Genomic DNA, 21,098 nt, shown 5'->3' on the forward strand with positions numbered 1-21,098 from the left:
CTATCTCAACACACACACACACACACACACACACACACACACACACACACAAACACACACACACACACAACTGTACAAGAATCACAAATATAATGAAGTCACAGTAGAATTAAAAGAAGATAGCTTACTTTCCTAATTTTCTCCAAACTCATTATGAACATGAAATTGTATTCAATAATTCATATAATAATAAATGTAAGTAACTTTGCAATTAATGCACACTGCATCAGATGAGGGGACAGAAATACAAACAAATAGGTGTGAGTCCACACATAAAATCAGGTTATTTTATCAAGTATAAGAACCAGAACAAGGCCGGGCGGTGGTGGCGCACGCCTTTAATCCCAGCACTCGGGAGGCAGAGCCAGGCGGATCTCTGTGAGTTCGAGGCCAGCCTGGACTACCAAGTGAGTCCCAGGAAAGGCGCAAAGCTGCACAGAGAAACCCTGTCTCAAAAAACCAAAAAAAAAAAAAAAAAAAAAAAAAAAAAAAAAAAAAAAAAAAAAAAAAAAAAAAAAAAAAAAAAAAGAACCAGAACAATTTAGTTAAGTTCGATAAAATTGCAAAGACTTAAAAGGACGGAGCTAGGACAAGAAAAGCTGTATTTGTGGAAATAAGCACCAAACGAGAACAGGAAAGATGGCATTGGACCTATCAGCCAGAAGGCTCACAGAAGAAAGAACTGGTCACTTCTCAGTGATGAATATTTGAGTCCCTCATTAAATATTTTAGTGATGGGTCTTCATGTGTCAGATGGTGAGATAAGGTATAATACAAATCAAAACCTGTTGGAAATATAGCAGGGAATTCGCAGATGTAATATGGTCAGCAATGATAGAACAAATAGACCAAAAATAACAGGGGATGTTTTTAGAATGTGATTAACAGTGTAGACCTGCTGTAGGAAGTGACGGGCAAATCAATGAAACAGACTAACGCGTCTTGAAGTAAGACCAAGTACATACGCAGGCTGGCATTTCAAAGACAGATGACTCAGGAAGTGACCTTAAGACAGCTAGTTGGATGTTTGGAAAAAAATAAACTGAATCCCGACTTCAATCCTTACACCAGCATAAGCTCCAGACGGGGTAAAGATGAAATATAAAAGTAATATAAAATGTTAGACTAAAAGAACTAAAGGTTATTCAACACTAAAAAGAATGAGCTAACAATACATAGAAAGACTGAGAGATAACTTAAATGCCTATCATTAGGTAAAAGAAGCCAATTAGGAAAGATTATGGGCCGTGTGAGTCCAGTTATAGGACATGAGAGCAGAAGCATGAAGATGGGTAAAGGTCAGTGACTTCGGAGAGCTGGGGTGGGGGGGAGGTTGGGGTAGGGGGAGTGACTAGGAAGGAATCCTAGGACACCGAAAATACTCAGAATGACACTAAGATGGCATCTGTTACCATGCATGTAGCCAATCTTGTGAAATGTGTAATACCAAAATGAATCCCAGTGTGAGAAAATACTGTGGCGAAACCAGTGTGAGCCCAACAGTTGTGGCAAATCCACCACTCAGGTTGTGAAAGCAAACCATGGGGAGGCGAGGAGGCTTCCAACAGGCAGAGGGGGCATATGGTATGTTTCTGTACCTTCCTTTTCATTTTGCTTTGAACCTAAAGCTTCTTTACAATATAGTCTTAAAATAACTTTGGTTTTTCTCACACATAATTTTATGTATGTTACAAAATGAAGACATCTATCAGTGGTTCTTAACCTTCCTAATGCTGTGATCCTTTAATACAATTCCTCATGTTGTGGTGACCCCAAGCCATAAAATTATTGTGTTGCTATTTTGTAACTGTAATTTTGCTACTGTTATAAATCATAATGTAAATATCTGTGTTTTCTGATAGTCTTAGGTGACCCCTGTGAAAGGGCTGTTTGATCCCCAAAGGGGTTGCCACCCACAGGTTCAGAAACAATGACATATATGGATATATGTGGAATGTATGGATGTATGCTCATGTCTGTATATGTCAGAAAAAAAGATTAGTTACTATGTCTGATTATATACATTTAATGTGATGAGTAAAGGTCAACTCAGGTTCTAAACAATATCTACTGGGAAGCATAGTCCCCTCTAAATGACTAACACATAATATTCTTATTTGAGAAAAAGTAGCTCACATATCAATAAGAAAAATAAACTATCAAAAATAACAAAAACATTAGTCCAAGAGGAAAATGAGCAAAAGACTCAGTTACTCATCTGTAGTAAGTAAGAAGTAAAATAGTCATAAATGAAAAGATGCCCTTATCGCTACTTTTTAAAAGAAAGGAACATAAAAATGAGACTATCGTACCTTCTCTTTTTTAATAATTAAAAATATATGAAGTTAGTGGAAACAGTTTTTAACACATTCACTCACTATTAGTGGGAGACAAAGGCCATCAATTTGCCACTAACAATTTTGGTATAACCTATTTAAGACATATGGAGATATTTATTCATAAAGTATCCATTACAATATGGCATTTAATAGTACACACAAAAGCGTTACAAACACCCCAAAATTAGTCCATCACGTGGAATATTATACATCTTTCACAATACGGTTTTTGAAAAAAGGGAATGATTTTAGAAAAAAATAAAATGCAGGAAATAAGGGATAAATTGATTTTGATCACAAGATGTATTTACAAATTTACATATATGCACCTACACAGATAAATTGGTGTATGCATATGAAGTGCATATTTGTTTAAATATGCATATTTACACACGTGAGGAAGATAGCAATTCACAGCAATAAAAGTAGCCGTCTCTGTCTTTGCAAAATTACGTACCCTTCTTAGTCCTTGTAGGCATTGTATTCACAGCCAGAGTGTATTTGTTGTAACTACTAAAAGAAAATTATTTCACAAGTGATTTACCTTAGAAGAGTCAGTGTTATGGGCCCTAAGGAGAGCCACGGATGTTTAGGGGATAATCAAATTCATGTTAGTATAGTTTTATATTTGATTCTAATCTGGGGAATATGGACATGACAAAGACTCAATGCTGAATATTAGCAGCAAATTTCAAATTGGAAAAAAAACCCACAATTTATTTCTTTAAGATAAATGTCAAAGAAACAAAATCGTTATTCTTAGAAAAATCTGAGCATCTAAAAACCTGCAGAGCATGCAGCTGGACTGCTGTTGCCTTTGTCCCCAAACAGTCCGTTTACACAGTGAGGTTAGGTTTAGCCCCTAGAAATGCTTCATTCCCGACTGATGTCTCCAGACCAATTTTTATGCAAATTAATCAGAGCTGAAGCATTAACTTGAGCCAAACTTAATTACCCAGGCTTCAAGAAACAACCATGTGATCCATTTCTGAGGAAAAGTGAATGGATTTGTGGATTATCTGTTCTAATGCCCCTCCCATTAGTATGGGTGATTGAGTTCACCGTATGAAAAAAATATATACATAAACTGTGAAAACCTTTGTATTCTTTTGTCTCCTCTGCCAGGGGGATTAGGTCAGAGGGCTGTGGGGGTTCTACTCCGCTGAATATAAGGACAAACAAAGCTGGCCCCATGGGGCCAAGAAAGCCGGAAGAAATACTAGGCCTGAGGACTTGAAAGCACAGCAGATGCCCCCCAACACAGGGGCCAGGTGCAGGGTGCAGTGCAGGAGCTCACCCAGGTCTTGTCTTTAGAATGTCAGATCCTGGCGGCCTGTGAGTTGAGCAAACAGGATCCTTCTTGAATTTCAAAGCTAGAGACTTTATGTCACCTTCAATTTTCACACCACATTTCAGGGGGAAAACAAAAGAAAGTATAGATTTCTATTCAGGAAATTATTGCCAAAATATACTATGCACTCAGGTGAAACTGGCCAAGAGTAGAGACAAATGGAGAGGGCATGGCGGGGGGGGGGGGGGGGGGGGGGGGTGTCGGGGGAGTGGGGAGATATCCCTCCAAAGCACTGAAATGGCCTTTCAACTTGTCAGTGAGGGGTGAGGGTCAAGGCAACTCTGCTGTTCACCCAGAGCCTCTCATCCCCTCTCAAACAGACCTGACTTTCTCAGCAGTGCTGAGCTCTATGGAACCCTGATCACCCTAGTATTGGTTGAAACCAATGCAGCACAGGAACCCTCAGGAGACAGAATGCCTCTGCTCCAGGAACATCCTACTCTCTCCACATCATTGTACAGAGAAGCCCAGACCACACATAATGCCTCAAGGGGCCCATCAAGGACCTGGTGTGAAGAGTGCATTTGATGGTCGTGTCTCTGTCGGCAGAGATAGAGAACAGTCTCCCTCCATTATCAGTGAAGTCTGGTATCCATCAGATAGCCTGGTCACCATCAGGACACAGAGGAATCTAGGAGACTGTCTAGCATCACAGTCATTTATCACCCATAAATAATGAAACTGAGGCCCAGAGAAGTTGAGGTTTGCATAAAGCATCTATTTATCCTTGGTCTAGAAATAAAATTCTTTGAAACAATATGGTCTGTGGAGTGCTGTGTAGCATAAGGCACTGACTGTAAATTGTAGTCTCTAATGACTACACAGACTTTGACAAGTACTATAACAGAGGGGCAGCTAAATAGGCAATTATTGTTGGTGCCTCGTGCAAGGTTCTGGGAAGGAAGATGTGCAACATGCACAGTCTACTGAGAGAGGAAAACACAGCTACAACTGCATTGAAGTGTGAAAGGAGGGTGATAGACGAACAAAAAGTAATCCAGTGAACAAAGTGTTTATATAAAACATAACTCTCACTTCAAGAGACAAATGATAGTTTATTTTTGGAGCCAAATATGAGTGACCATAGCCCAGGAACACAGATAGATCTTACCCCAAATTCTATCCCATTATCCAGCATGGAAGCAGTTTCTTGGAGACCAAAGAAAGTCGTAAATCAAGACACTTTCCAAATAAACTCATGGTTGGAAACATCACAGAGGTGGGGTGAGCGCAGAGCAGAGAGCTCTCATCTCTAGGCCTCCAATGCTGTCTGATGGCATATGCAGCTTTTGGGTAGGTGAAAGCTAATGGTCAACTAAGTTAACACACTCCAAAGGAGTTTTATCTGTCAGTCACAAGATGTGAAGTCCGACACAGAGATGGATAGTGAATGGGTAGTTAAGGGGCTAAAGATATCCCAAAAGAGATTGTAATTAGTCTCTTGGTCTGCAACATTCCAACTTCTTCATATCACTGAAGTGGAAGTTCTAATCAGTCAATCAACCTTTGTGGATGCAGCTTCTTTTCAAAACTTTTCCTTCATAAAAGACAAAAAAGTAATAGACCCTGCTTAGGGAGACTGAGACTCTGTGTGTGTGTGTGTGTGTGTGTGTGTGTGTGTGTGTGTGTGTGTGTGTGTGTGTGTGTGTGTGGTGTCTGCATAAACAAATCAGTGGTTTCACTTTGAAAAACAAGAGTTTACTATATAGAAAATTATAAAGAAAGAGCATTTCAGCTGTTTGAAGAGCACACTGAATGAGTTGAAAGGCAAAAGGGAATGTTTAGGCAATGGTGAATGAGCCCATAAAGACCATGGTGAACGCTTTTGATTTAACCAAAAGACAAAATGTAAAAGGGCATTCAAGAAAAAAAAGAGTTGTGTATGGTTAGATTGTTTGTGCTATCTAGAGGACAAGAAATTTAGAACTGGGAGGAAATAATTGAGTTTGACTAGATACATTCCACACACACATGCACACCCATCCCCCCCCACACACATATATACACACATGCACACACACACACACACACACACACACACACACACACACACACGGCAAATGTTTTTCTTATATATTACTGAAAGCATTTTTATATTTTTGCTTTCATAGTTAAGTATTAAATTTTAGAACACAAAAGTTATAGAATATAAAATGCATGTTAGCAAAATGAAATATAAAAATTAAAGTCTCACCTACCATTCAGTGATAATCATTATTAACATCTGAGAGGGTAGCCTTCCATAATTTGTAAATATGTAAAAGGCCACATGTGTTTGTACATAAAAATATCAAAACATATTTTCCCTCCTAAAATCTTTTTCAACACATACACACATTGATTATATAACCCATAATATATAACTGTCCCCTGTAGCGACCATTTCAAATTCCTCTTTACTCACCTCTTAGCTTTCTTGCTTTATTTTTAAGCAGCAGTTTGATATCTAAAATGTTGGTTTACCTACCGCTAACTGTACCTTCCCTTTATGGCACCCATTCTAGATGGTAGTATAGTCCTTGGGTGTAGCATTTTTTCTAATTGTCTCAATTTCCTGTTCATTAATCAATCATTCTGTGTTGCTGAAACAACAAAAACACTTTCTGTAATTTTTGCTTTTCTGAGCATATACTTACCCAAAATATATTCACTTAGTATAATTCCCTTGTACATGTTTTGGGTTTCCAAGATTTTATTTTTATTACTTTTCAATTGTGTGTGTGTGTGTGTGTGTGTGTGTGTGTGTGTGTGTGTGTGTGTGTAAGTGCATATGTGTAGCTAGAGTTTTCCTGCCTGGCCCACAGTCAGGACAAATCTCTCTCACCTGTCAGTCCCACAGCTGCTCAAACCCAACCAAGCAAACACAGAGATTTATATTGGTTACAAACTGTATGGCCGTGGCAGGCTTCTTGCTAACTGTTCTTACAGCTTAAATTAATCCATTTCTATAAATCTATACCTTGCCACATGGCTCGTGGCTTACCGGCATCTTCACATGCTGTTTGTCATCATGGCGGCTGGCCATGTCTCTCTGACTCAGCCTTCCACTTCCCAGCTTATTCTCCTCCTTGTCCCGCCTACACTTCCTGCCTAGCCAATGGCCAATCAGTGTTTTATTTATTGACTAATCAGCAACACATTTGCCATACAGAACGTCCCACAGCACATATGCATGAGTGTGAGGGGCCTGGAGAGGCCAGCACAGGGCATTAGATCCCCTGGAGCTGGAGTTACAGGTGGTGCTGAGCTGAGGGTGCTGGAGACTGAGCTCAGATCTTCTGTAGGAGAGTTACATACTCCAAACTGCTGAGCCATGTCTTCAGCCTCTATGTTTCAATTTTTAATTCCCTTCTTTATGTGGCTGGGAATAGCTGTCCAGGTAGCATGTTTTCTAGAAGATTAATTGAAAAATAGACTCTTTACTTTCGGTGTGATTCAATCTTTCTTTCTATGCAGCCGTTCTGGTGAACCTACCACAAATTTATCTAAAGGAAGTCTAGAGTCCAAAACCTGTGGTTCCCTTCTTTAAAGGAAATGAAATTAGTGTCCCCCTTCTTCATTCCTTGAGGCTGATTTTATAAGCCTAATTTTAGAACTTCCCATTTATCCTTAATAAATGTCCCTTTCTCTCACTTTAACAAACGTTTCTGATTTTATCGGTCAATATATTGTTTTCCTTTCTGCCCTCTGCCATCCAAAATCCATCTCAAAGTGATTTAAAAAATAAAACAGTTGGAACTCTGTTCAATGTCTCCCTGGAAAGAACTTTTTCTGTGTGGCATGCCTATGCTCTTGCAACTGTAGACATTTTGAGAACAAGCCCTCATCTGTCTGTGGACACCTGTCCCAATACCTCACACAGCCAGTGCCACCGGCATTTAACATGACAGAAGGGATAGCTGCTCATGTGCCACCAGCTCCCCCTTTTATACTCAAAGGTGATAAAGATGAAAATGGCCTGAAGACTTTTTTATTGCTTACTACACCCTATCGGATAATTGTATGACCAGTAGTAACAGGACACCATCTAAAGAATGAAGAGAACAAATCCAGTTCTTATACATTTCTGCCAGAGGTCAGAAGGGAACAGATTCTTTCATGTGATCTAGTAAACCTTAGAAAGTAATTCCCAGTTACTTAGCAATTTCACTTCTGAGTGATGGTCAAATGACATGAATACATTTTTTTCCACAAAAGAACACACTGAAATGTTTTGGCAGTCTTCTTCAGAATGGTTCCCAACTGGAAATTGCTCAATTTCATATGGCATCATGTCTTCAGACAGCAGATTAATAAACATCAAATAGGAATGGCCAATTGATGCATACAAAAGTTGGACTAATCGCACACATAACAAATACTTGAGAAATAAGATTTTTTTAAGAGCAGGTATTTTTGCTTATGTAAATTCTAGAAGCAAACAAAACTGTTACTGTTGAAGAGGAACCTACTGGAAGAAACCACTAGTGCTAGTATCCTTGATCCCAGTGAGGTTAGACATGAAAGTGTGAATTACATGAAGAGTCATCAACTATACAATTATGACTTACATGTTTTACTCTATGCGTGTACATTTTAAAATCCAAAACAAAGATGTTTGCAAGAGAAGCATAAAGAGAAGTGGCATTGTAGTCAGTTAGAGCTGATAATGTAATTACAAGGCAGAGTGAGTGTGGTAGTGCTTTCCTCGGAGACTGGCTCGGTGAGCGGAGACAACAGATGTGAAATGCCTCAGCGAACTCAGAATCAGTAACTGACCAGTGCACGCAAGTCCTGGAGACCAGTGCTTCCTAAGTGTTAGCATATATGTGTTATAATTGGGATCTTGAAAAAAAATATGTAGATTAGAATTCTGTATGAATAGAGTGAAGCCTGAAAACTTTTTTTGTTGGTTTGTTTTGTTTTGTTTTTCAAGACAGGTTTTCTCTGTGTAGCTTTGCACCTTTCCTGAGTCTCACTCTGTAGACCAGGCTGGCCTTGAACTCACAGAGATCTGCCTGCCTCTGTCTCCTGAGTGCTGGGATTAAAGGCATGTGCTACCACTGCCCGGCTGAAGCCTGAAAACTTTTAAAAAGCTTCTGGATAATTCCATTGTTGCTTGTCAATGAACCATAATTTGGGAATGAATGGGGAAGCATGAGATGAATGGATTGTATCCCAGGGAAAAGGTTTTGATCAAATCCACATTTTTTGTTGTTGTTGCGTTTTGTACATATTTTTTTTTCATTTTTCGTTATTAAGAAATTTCCTACTCACTCTACATACCACCAACAGATCCCCCTCCTCCTTCCTCCCACCCTCCAGCCCTCCCTCCCAAGCCACCCCATATCTCCACATCCCCCATGGGGAGTCAGCAGAGTCCGGCACACTGAGCCTAGGCAGGTCCAAGCCCCTCTCCATTGCACCAAGGCTGCACAAGGCATCAGACCACAGGCACCGAGCTCCCAAAAGCCTGCCCATGCACCAGGGATGGATCCCAATCCCCCTGTCTGGGTGCCCCCCAAACAGTTCAAGCCAAACAACTGTTTTCTGACCAGCCACACTAGTGGAAGCCCATGAACTGTAGACTAGTGGCTGTGGAACCCTCATGGGACTGGACTAGACCCTCTGGATATGGAAGACAGTTGTTTGTCAAATCCGCATTTTAAAGGTCCTCTTTGCTAGCAATTTAAAACCTAGACAACACGGTGGGGCAGGGGGAATGAAAGTCCCAACCTTATGTATCCGGAGACAGAAAAAGGAAAGGGGGATGGAAAATGAGGAAAGAAAAACATTTTACAGAGCCGTCAATACCCAGGGAGGGCATTACTGAGCTTTGGGAATGACGGAACAAAGTTATCCAAGACAGCTTGAGGGTTCTAGCTTCAGCCAACACATAGGTAAATAAATGTTAATGTTCATTATTTTATCAGGCCTTTTGATCAAAAATGAGCTTAGGAGGAATGGATGTCATTAAGTAAAACTGGTTTTTGTAGTTTTGTTTCTGATTTGTATTTTGCTTTGAGGTTATACTGGCAGAGAAGGAACTTGGAGGAAGAAGTAGGGTGGATAGTCTCAGAATAAACACATCAAAGTAGAAGACATAGGATGAAGGGTTATCTAAGTCAGCATTGCCACAGTAGCAAATAAGCCCCCTAAACCTCAGAGGCTTTCAGTAAGATTTGTGTTCAGGCCTGCCTCTGCTTGGCTCTGCTCTGGATCAAGAGCACATTCTGCTCAGTGCAGGGAGCTGGAAGAAACTTGCAGTGAATCTTAAACTTTTGCAAAGATTCATACAATGTCTGTCCTCCAGCATTTCTAAACCAACACATAAAAACAGCCTGATACGAGCAGAAGACTGTCCCACTACAGGCCATATTGTCACAAACAGAGGAATGTAATCATTTTACAGGAAGAAGTAGGGGCAAGATAAAAGAATAATGTTGCCCCTCTCCTGCCCAGGGATGTACCAAGGCAAACATTTCTAGCTCCCACGTGTCCTTTTTGTGCTTACAACCAGTCCAAGGTCTAGATTTACTTATTTTTTCATTTTAATTCAACAGTTAAACATTCTCAGCATAAAATCTTTCATTAACATGAGGCAAAATGGACAGATTTTAATTTCCTGCCTTAGTGAGTATTTAAATGTTCAAAAGCCTACAGTGGACATGGGAGAAAAGCCAACAGCCTTCTTCTGATCTTTTCTACATTCAGCCATTATCTAAAGGGGGTTACTGAGCCATTATGCCATCTCACTCCTTAATTACCTTCCCATATGCTGTTGATGAAGGAGTGAAGAACTGGTCTGTTTCCATTTGGAGGGGTGATTCTATATATTCGAGATTGCTGTATCTTAAAAGATACCTAATGTTATCCTTGTAGTCCAGAAAATGATCTTAAAATTTCAAATCTTCCAGAATGTTATCTACCAATGTCCAATAGATTGATGAGCTGAATACTAATTGTGTCAAGAAAAGAATAGGGTTTGTTTGTTTGTTTGTCCAAATTATCTAGATATCCCACATGAAATAATTGACATAAATTTACTTACTTGAAAACTGATATTGGTGCCTTCCATTTCCATTTTAAAACACTCTATATATGACTAAAAGATGGCCTCTGAAGAATTTGCTTTTCAGACCTGGGATAAAGCTATGGACATACATATCATATTTCTTTCTTTTTCAATCACTGTTCTCACAGGACAAGAGAACGACTCAACCAAGAGTGAAGTAAAAATTGAGACGGAGTCCCCAAGCTCATCTATGGAGACAGAAGGTACTGAAGCCAGAATATATTGATATAAGTGTCAGCAAGAATAAGATGAAATTGTGAACTATAACTTCTCTATAAAGAGCATGTGAGTGAGTGAGTGTGTGTGTGTGTGTGTGTGTGTGTGTGTGTGTGTGAAAGAGAGAGAGAGAGAGAGAGAGAGAGAGAGAGAGAGAGAGAGAGAGAGAGATACATGGGTGAGAGTCTGTGAATGTGTGGGAGTGTATGTGAATCTGTGTGTGTGAGTACATGTATGTGTGTGTATGTGTGAGTGTGTGAACTCTGTGTGTGTATATGAATTCTGTGCGCGTGCGCGCGTGCACGCACGCACACTGTGGATGGAGAGCCAGCGTCTTGCTTTGTGTAAGTCTTGAATCTTGGAAGGTCACAAAAGACTTTTTGCTCTGTAGCCACTGTGTTTTCTCAATAATTCCAACTTAAACATCCTTGAGTCTCCTGTCTCTTTACATTTAGAGCTTTCATCAAACCAAGAAGATGCCACAATTGTGGAGCAACCAGAGGTGATTCCCCTGACAGATGACCAAGAGGAGCAGGAAGGTGGAGAAGGTAGGATCCTCTTAAATTAACCCATCACAAATAGAGAGGTTTTGTGGAAGCCTTCTTGCAAGCCAACTACCAAAGCTGTCTTTCACAGCTGCATCCAGAAAAGGGAGAAATGAACTCATCTGTAACCTTGAACCTGTTTTTAAAACTAGAGTCAAATCCAGAAGTAACCAAAGGTATTACTGACAACACTTCTCTCCTTCCAAATAGAATGACAATGTACTTGCTATTCATTTAGATTTTGTTTAAAAATTTAAATCTCTAGCACTGAGAAAATCTGTAAGAAATCAAAATCGTGATATAGAGAAATGGAGTCCTAGGAAAAATAAAAAGAACAAATCGATCAAACCTTTTACACTGATTTCATCCTGCCTTCCTTTGCATGGTGATGATTAAAGAAACACATAAAAGTGCTTATCCTCTGAAGCTGCTAAATTGCAAACCTTGTCTGCTAATCTTAGAATAGAATAGCATTGAATCCTAGTTAAGAAGTAAACTAGGTTATAATCATTTCTGCCATGATAAATGGTAGAAATAATTTATAAATAATAAAATATTGGTCAAAAGAAGATTGTATTAAAGAAAAATTGTATTAAAATATCAGAGTAACTTAGCATTTACAGAAGAATCGGAAGACTCCAATTCTTAAAAATCTCTTTAAAGGGTTCATGAAATAATTTATTACAACATCTCATAAGTCATAGTGCTCTTAAATAAGTAGGTATTTGTAATAGCAGTCACAGCATCATCACTTGGTGGACCTTGTTTGTGGAACACTATAATCAATTTTCCTTCCAAATTAAAGCACAGACATGATCTCAATTGTAAAATCAGGTCAATTGCAAATACAGCTTCCAAGTTATGAACACCTCTTGGCAGGAGCATTGATGTCATTTAATTGCTGGGCTACAGGAGTGATTTTGACACTTAAAATCCACTCTATTATCTCACCACACTCTTCCTCTGTGTCTTTACTATGTTCTTCTCAATTTGGAATCAGGGTTCAGCCTCATGACACCGTTCTTGTGACATATCAAATGAATGGCATGCCTGGAGTGGTTTATCTAATAGTGATAAGAGAAAAATCAATGCAACCTTCACTCAGATTCAGATGTATACTATGGTAAAAAGCTAGGTATATGAACTTCCCAACCTTTCAGTTCTACCACTAAAACAAAACAGACACAATGCATGCCCATTTGCTTAATTTTTCTGTTGAGGAAATTATTTGTTCTCATACAGTACCTGAAAATGCAAATGGATTAAAGAACCTCAAACAACTTGTACATTCTCTTCTTTGTAATTTGACCTATAGAGGAATCCAACCTTCGCCACAAAGTCTCCTACTATGAGCCTTTTCTGTAATGATCGGAAAGTTAGGGCTTCACTTTCCTCTCTTCTTTGTAGGTAGCCAACCCTCTTCTGTCAATGTTGGAACAATATGTGGGAAGCCAAAGGCAAATTATATTCTACATTTGTAGCAACTTTCTTTGAGTCTTTACAGTAAAAGAGCAGCACCTGTGGGCTTGAATTAACCATCTTTTCCCTTCCTGTCTATCACAGATATTTACATGCCATACCTTGGATATTCTAGAGTTTAAATTGAAAATACTTTTAATGTGTTACCTCTGTTATCTTATTCTTTGTATTAGCAGAAAAGTGGAAAGCTATTCTGTTACATATAAGAAAAGTGCTTATGTTGTACTTATGTTGCTAATAATAATACAGACTGGGTAAACTATAAGGAAAAGGCTCATTTGTGCTCATATTTCTGAAGATATAAGGTCAAAGGCCTGTATCTGGCGATGGTCTTCTAGCTGGCAATGTCCTGAGACAATACAGGCATAACATGGAGACACAGGGATTATATGTGCATTTTGTGTATGCATGTATGTGTAAGTTTGTACATGGCTATGTGTATGTAAGTGTTCACATGCTCATATATGCATGCCTACTCTCTCCCTCTTCTTATAAAGCCATTAGGATTCAATTACAGAAGAATCAGCCTAATGACCTTGACCCACTTCTAAAAAACACAATGAGATTAAATTTCCATCCATTTAAATCCCAACAATGGGGATTGAATTTCAACATGTGGCACCTTAGGAAATACCCAAACAATAGTAGCACCCAAAAGAAAGGAAGATCAAGTAAACTAGTTTACTAGTAAAACTAGTAAACCCTGCTGAGGCACTTCCACATCAATGACAACTGGGTGACACTGACGAGTTATTTAACTTATCTGCATCAGCGTCCTCATCTTTATGACAGTGATGGCCAAAGCAGCTGACCCACCATCTACAATGAACATACCACCGATAGCACGTGTCAAATAATTGCAGAAAGACATGGCACATAAAGTATTTAATGTTTAGCCCAATTTGACAAATTGATGATAAAGTCGAGAGACTCCATAAGGAACTTCTCCAAGGCCATCCATTGCTTTCCATACTATTGGAATCCATGAAAGTTTCACATGTACTACTACCTTCAGCAACAAATAATCACTCACATTTGATTAACGAAACCATACTATAAAGGTAGTAGAATATGGCTATAGACTGTTTACCTAATGATTTATTTTGTCCTATGGAAATGCAACTATTAATGGATGATAGGGTACAAGAGTTCTCTTACCTATAATCTGGCTTTTCTTTGTTAGGATCTCAATCTTGTGTCTCAGAAATAATAATAAAACCATGATTGCTGTTTTTTGTTTTGTTTTGTTTTGTTTTTTAAAGCAAGATGCAATTGAACTATTGGTAGTTCCCCTAAGGAGGTCAGTGAGTAAATTCAAGGTGCTTACATTTATTTTGCTTTCTTTAGATTCAAATAGTTATTAAGAAGTCTGGTGTGAAAATATTTTAAGACTCTATCTCTATCTTTTGTGTAAATTCATGAAGATATCTCTTAGGGAGAGATATGCATATATATTAAGAATTAAATATGAACAAAACAAATTAATGCCCTATTCTACTTGTAGAAAATGATCTTTGTAGTTCAGAAAACATTCTCTTTTAAATTGAGAATCTTTCTACTGAGGCAGACAGTGGTTCCTTTAAGAAACACATTTCTACACCAGGAAAAAAATGTGCAACATCTTTCATTCATTTTGCAGTATTTTATAAGATTAGAAAATGTAGATAATCTTCAGGACGTATCTTCCTATGGCTCCCAGGTGTATGAGCACAGATGTTGCAACATTAAGTTTTGAAGTAAGCTCTACCAAAATATGGATTTTTAAAAGAAAGAAAATATTCAGCAGACTTTCATGCTGATAAAATTACACAATAGCGCAATGGACATCTCCCTGGGAGACCTGAACGACAAAATTTTCAACAGGCAGAAAGTGAGGTTTCACATATGGTGGCTCTCCTCATACAGCCATATCGCCTCCTCCTAAATGAGGCCAGGTTTATGCTTTCCCAGCAGGATCTGCAATGCATTTAAAATTTAGAAAAATAGCATCCTTTAGGTTAATAACTAAATAGAAGAGAGATATAAGAGATGCTTGCTAAAATGGATCTCATGTTTGCATAAATTTTCATAAGAATTTTACTCCTCATCAAATTTAGAAGTTTTTGACATAAAATTTCAATGATAACCAACATTGTATCATTATTAAATCCAAAATTTTCCATTTGTATTTAGTATACATGTTGGACTTTTTGTTCAAAGTTTACCCAGAGTACAGACATTTGCTCTCAATTATTTTTCTTAGAACAATTAATTAGTACAATGTGAAACAGCTACACTTTAGCTGTTTATTTAAGGTTGACCAGAATTGTTTGGGAACTTCAAGTGTACTATATCCTTAGGACTTCTTGGAAAAAGATGCATATGGACAGAAATGCAGGTAAAATGCTGCGTGTGAGCCTGTCATGAGCATGATTTTTTTTTTGTTTTAATGTTCACACTTTTCAAATGGCCAATAGGCCCATGAAGCAAATACAGGAGCTGTGCTATGTGTCCTGCCTGCGTGATTGCTGGCAAATCTTTTAACATCTAAGCATCGCCGTTTCTAAGGTAGTAATCAGAGACATGGACTCAATAATGAAATTGAAAGGTTTCAATTTATAAAATTTTCAGAGAAGGCCAACTCTGAAGGACATATTCTTGATGGAAAATGTCTGATAACATTGGAAGTGATTGTCAATCAAACACTTAACACTGAAAGAGTGGGATTTCTCTAGTTTTACTTATTTCAGTCTGTTGGTAAAAAATGCAGATGCTCCTTGGCCATTCACAAAGGTGGCCAGAATATTCATATTTTACATTAGGACCTGTTAAGAACTGGATATCTAACTTTCCTAAAAAGTTACCTAAGTGAAAAGGTATGCCATTCTGATTAACTTCAGTTTACACAAATGGCCAGAACCTTTTCATCATCATCTTTATTTTAATATACCTGGGAACATTCTTCCTGGCAGCTCCTCTAGCCACTGTTGCATATTTCAGTAAATATAGAGTCAGCCAGCCACTTACTCTTATGCTGCTTACCAGTCTGACTTATTAGAGGTTTATCTCGTCTGTAGGGCACCAGTTCTCCACTCTTGGTGTTTTCCATTATTGATGGCATCCCCACATGGGTGACCATACTGTTTTGTCTTTTCTTGGAAAGTACTACCTGGACCAGCAATGGAGCCTCATGTCTGATCACTAACACCAGGGCTTCCATAGCTAGCCTGAGCTGTGCTAATGATAACCAAGGTGGTCGGGTTATCTTTTGACTTGTGAAAAACATTACATAAAATCAAATAATAAATCCTGCTCAGAACTGGCCTGGGTTTCTGTCACTATGTTGCATCTTGCATCTTGGATAATAGACTAACTTCCTGGAACTTCCCATTTCAGAGCTCCTGCGTTTCTTCTTTTCAAATGAACTCAGCTGAGCAATGCTGTGCTTCTTAGTTTCCTGGGGGCAGCTACATTCCAGTGACTTCCTTCTGTTACTTCATCTCTCTCTACTCTCACTTTCCAGCCAGAAATGTTTTACTCAAATTTGTTTTAAGATCAATTTTAAATGAAAAAGGGCTGGTCGCTGTTTGGGCTTTATGTAAATCCTAAAGTGTTTTATGGAATTCCTTGTATGTATTAAATACATTAAAATAAAATTATAATGTTTTAACCTAAGTTCTAATTTAATATTATTTTAAGGTTATTTTTAGAATGTTAAACTATTTTATGTTTCACATTCAAATAAAAATGCACAGACTAGGAAGTCTATTCATGCTCAATAATAACACTGATATACATACGTATGTATGTGTATGTGTGTGTGTGTGTGTGTGTGTGTGTGTAGATGGCGTGTGGGTATATGTGTATAAGCATAGAATCTGTCCAAACCTTCTAATCAGCTGTGATTGCCTTTTTTTTTTTTTCTGAGACAGGCTTTCTCTGCGTAGTTTTGGTGCCTGTCCTGGATCTCGCTCTGTAGATTATGCTGGCCTCGAACTCACAGAGATCCCCCTGGCTCTGCCTCCTGAGTGCTGGGATTAAAGGCATGTGCCACCACCACCCGGCATTGCCTTGTCTTTTAAGATAAAAATACTTTTATATGTTACAAGAATTTGATGATCTCGTTCTGTGTCCCTGAGACTTCTTCAGAGCAAGACTGTCTTCTAATCATAGGTTCCAAGCATCTGACACTCCACTTTCTCACTTGAGCTTTACCTTTGTCTCCGTCACAGTGTCCCCAGTGATCATTGGGTCTCCCAGGCAGACACTCCACACTTGGATATCCCTCATTCCCTGAAGAACCACACTCTCAAGAGATGTATGCAAGCTTAAGTGAGCGTTAGCATCAGGCTTGCAATTGATTACTAGCTCATGCCTGTCTGAAGACTCCTCTAAGAACTCTCCAGCATCCAGACACATCCTGCATCTTCTTTGTCTTGTTTTATTTCCTCCCCTGTACCAGTCACCGTATTTCATTTACAGTTGAACTTGTTTCATGTCTAGGTTAGTCTGGCGCTGGCCTGAGGCAAGCAATTCTGTGTGACTCATTGAAGTCATTTTCAAAATCAAAAAGATCTGTCTGTCCCTAAGTAGAGTTTTAACTCTAAATGTTAGGCTTGCTCCTTTCTGAAATATTAGAGTTCTGAAACTTTGTATATAAAGTACCTGAATTCTCGTCACAAGTAATGAAAAGATTAACTTTTATTTGCATCTAAATCTAATATCTTATGATATATATTATCCTTAAATATTCCATAAAAATAACTTTCTCTAAAGACAGCAAGTATAAATTATTAACATTTGGTGACACCGTGTTTAGATTACTCTCCAAGATGTTTTATAAGGCTGAATTGCAATTTTCAGAAAGATAAAACTATGACCATCACACAAAATTAAATGCCTGCAAAGGATTTTATTTAAATCATCGGTTTTAATAAAGGAAGCAGTGCCATACTAAAATCATATCAAGAGAGTACTTGAAGTGTGTGTGTGTGTGTGTGTGTGTGTGTGTGTGTGTGTGTGTGTGTATAATAGTTATAACCTGTGTAATGAAAATAGGTAAATGGATAGGAGTATGGATTCTGGTTATATGCATAGGACATTTTGGATCGTGAATTCTGAACATCTCCGTACAAACAGAACTCAGGAGCACTGAAGTTTTCAGAGTGGTTAATGTCAAAAAGGACATCATCTCCTTTCACCGTGGACATATCATTGCCATTGTGATGAAAAATTTATTTTTATTGTTATGTTTTCTATACACTAACTTCTTTTGCAGATACATAAAATAGTTCATTAAATAGAAAGTTTGATAATCCTAGCACACGAGTCTAACATTGGATTACCCCACGTAGAATACTGGGGGACAGCTGAGCATCCCACTGAAATGACACCAGGAATGCGTCTCTCTGTACCAGAGTAAAATCTTAGGCATTTTTTTTCTTTACAGTATACTGAATGTAAAATTAAAATTGCCATTTTAATCCTTTCATTCACCTCACTGAATTCATGCTTGTTAACTATTTGACATGTAAACCAGACCAGGATAGGCAACTGAGGTAGCGTTATTATATGTTATAGTAGGAAAGGACAATAGCTTCCAGAGGCTTCAGGGGTTACAGCTTCCTTGCTATTATTTTGAACCAAGGACAGCTTTTCTCCATATACTGTACTCTATATGTCCACTGTATAGTCTGCTACACTGTGCATACATTATATACAATATATACAGTAAGTGTATATATTCTTCTAAGAGGCCTAGGATATAAGACGTGTTATTATGCAAAAATTAAATACCACTAATTATTGTAAGGTACAATAATTTCTTATTATTTAGGACTTTTATTGTATATTTACTAAAAATATTCTTCTAGACCAAATAAGACATGGATGTTTGCTATATTTTGTTTGGGAATGTGTTAACAAGAAAATTTTAGGTCAAATAATGTAAGGCTTAATCTTCATCAGATTAGAGTCTTCTGAGTTACTTGTAATCAGCCAACAGTATCTATTTGTTTCACATAGTATATTCCTGCATCAATAAGATCTTGGTTCAAAATTCAAGAGAGTTTCACACTGGATTTATAATTCATTGGCTTCTAATCTCCTGAGACTTGATCTATTCCATAAAGCTAGTCTGCTTTTCTTGCTTCTATTTAGGTGTCAGTGGGAAGCCTTCCACTTTTGACCAGCGCTGTCCCTATCTCACTCTTTTTATCATAGGCTTTGATCAAACCATTGCAATTCTTTCTGTGATTTTGGCAGTTTGGGGATATATATATATATATATATATATATATATATATATATATATATATATATATACACACACATTTCTATCATCATTCCTTGACCAATTAAAATATTAACAATTCAGTGTTTAAGAGATGTTAACAAGTGAAAACATGGAATTTGTATTGTGAAGCCCGATATTTCTTTCCCAATGGAATTACATGGAAAGTAGACAAGGAAAGCTTGATTACAGGCAATGTAACCAAGTAAGGTTCTTATTTCCCTGCTAGCCAATAACTCTTACTGTAGTAGTTCCTTACCAGCACTTGGGTACATGGTGACCCTACTGGACATATAAATGTTTCATTCATGCACTCTCTCACTCACTCATTTACTCACTCACTCACTCATTCACTCACTCACTCACTCATTCATTCATCTGTTCAGTATTGATTGAGTGTGTAATTTTTGCCAGAAACTATTTGGATGCTGCAACTGGAACTGGATGAGACAAATAAAGTTGCTGATGGGCCCACTTCAGATATTTCCAGAGCAGAAAGGTTGGAGCCCAAACACAAACTTGTTTGCCCCCACCAACATTCCATTTCCTGCTGTATGCTATACCATCTACAAGTATATCTTTAAAATAACCACCTTCTTAGTCAACATCAGATTGGTGTACCAATGTCCCCCATTATTAATACTGTTTTTTTTTTACTTTTTAGTTATGTTAGTATTTGCTTTGTATATGTAGATGCTCTGATAATAGGTGCATAAACACGATTGCTGTGTCTTATCAATGATCATTTAATGATTTTGTCTCATTTGATCATATTTGACTTAAAGTCGAATTGGTTTCTGTCTCTTTTGGCAACAGATGAAAGACAGTGGTGGGGTGAAGTTGTCAAAGCAGAGGTGAAATCTCAAGGCTTGAGTAGGAGCATGTAGGGAAGTCAAACCTGGCTGTCCTAAAAAGTATGTATGACCTGGAGACCTGCTGGCAGCTCGAAAACAGGCAGATGGTTTTCTTCATCGATTCCTGTGTTTTTCGTGTTAAAATTATAGACTGCAGTCAGTGAAGACCATAAAATATCACATTTATTGCACTCTGCTGGGCTTTTGTATAGAATTCATATGTAATTATATGAAATTCAAATTTCAAGCTCCATAAATAATGTTTTATGGGAAAATGCAGAGCTTAAAACATTTATTGTCTGGCTCTTTACAGAAAAACAAAATTGCTGGGGATTCACTTGTAGTATTTGAATATAGCCAGATTATTCAAAAGCTTGTATTAAAGCAATTTGGTGCAAGTGTCCCCAAATTATGAAATATTTCTCAACACTGACAGTCAAGTGTGCATACACTTGAGATGTCTCCCTGAGAGTGGCTTAGCCCCACAATACCATGCAGTATTTATTTCTTCCACATCACTCCCTAAAAGGATAAAGTAGAAGAAAATGGCTCCCTCTGATGCCAGCCTCCATATACAGCTCCCTACAGCAGCCTGCTTTGGGACTCATACATCTCAGGGCACAGTGGTGTCAGATGCCCTTAAAACTGCTCTGAAGTGCTCTGTCTTTCTCTGACCTGCCTTTGTCAGTCAAAAAAATTCCTCTCTTGTTCTCTCTTAGAATAACATCTTAAATTTCCTTTGAACAGTATTTTTTTCTCTGCAACCATACATAAAAGGGGATTCTGCCTACTTCCAGTGAACTGGTTTTACTTTCTCTAAGCCTGACAAAAGTCAGACTTTCACTGTAGCTGTGAACTAAAGACCTCAGCCAGCCATAGGTCAGAAAGGCCAGCCATGAGAATGACAGAACCAGTGTGGGTCACTCTATAATGAAAGTGGGCAAGACTGTTTATTGTGGCTATGCAAATAAATGGTCTTTTATACTTTT

General features: G+C 38.1%; 1 protein-coding gene across 3 annotated transcripts in view; it reads left to right on the forward strand.

Annotated features, from left to right (window-relative positions):
• The window catches only part of Macrod2 (mono-ADP ribosylhydrolase 2), a 1,966,896-nt gene that overhangs the window by 1,876,918 nt on the left and 68,880 nt on the right, over positions 1–21,098 (forward strand). For all 3 annotated transcript variants that reach the window (XM_052726012.1, XM_052726011.1, XM_052726010.1), the window contains 2 exons: positions 10,873–10,947; positions 11,416–11,508. In XM_052726012.1, coding sequence (XP_052581972.1) covers positions 10,873–10,947; positions 11,416–11,508 — 168 coding nt within the window. The remainder of the gene's footprint in view (positions 1–10,872; positions 10,948–11,415; positions 11,509–21,098) is intronic.

Source organism: Peromyscus californicus, unplaced genomic scaffold (genome assembly GCF_007827085.1).
Source record: "Peromyscus californicus insignis strain IS unplaced genomic scaffold, ASM782708v3 Scaffold_7__1_contigs__length_154581171, whole genome shotgun sequence".
Lineage (NCBI taxonomy): Eukaryota > Metazoa > Chordata > Mammalia > Rodentia > Cricetidae > Peromyscus > Peromyscus californicus.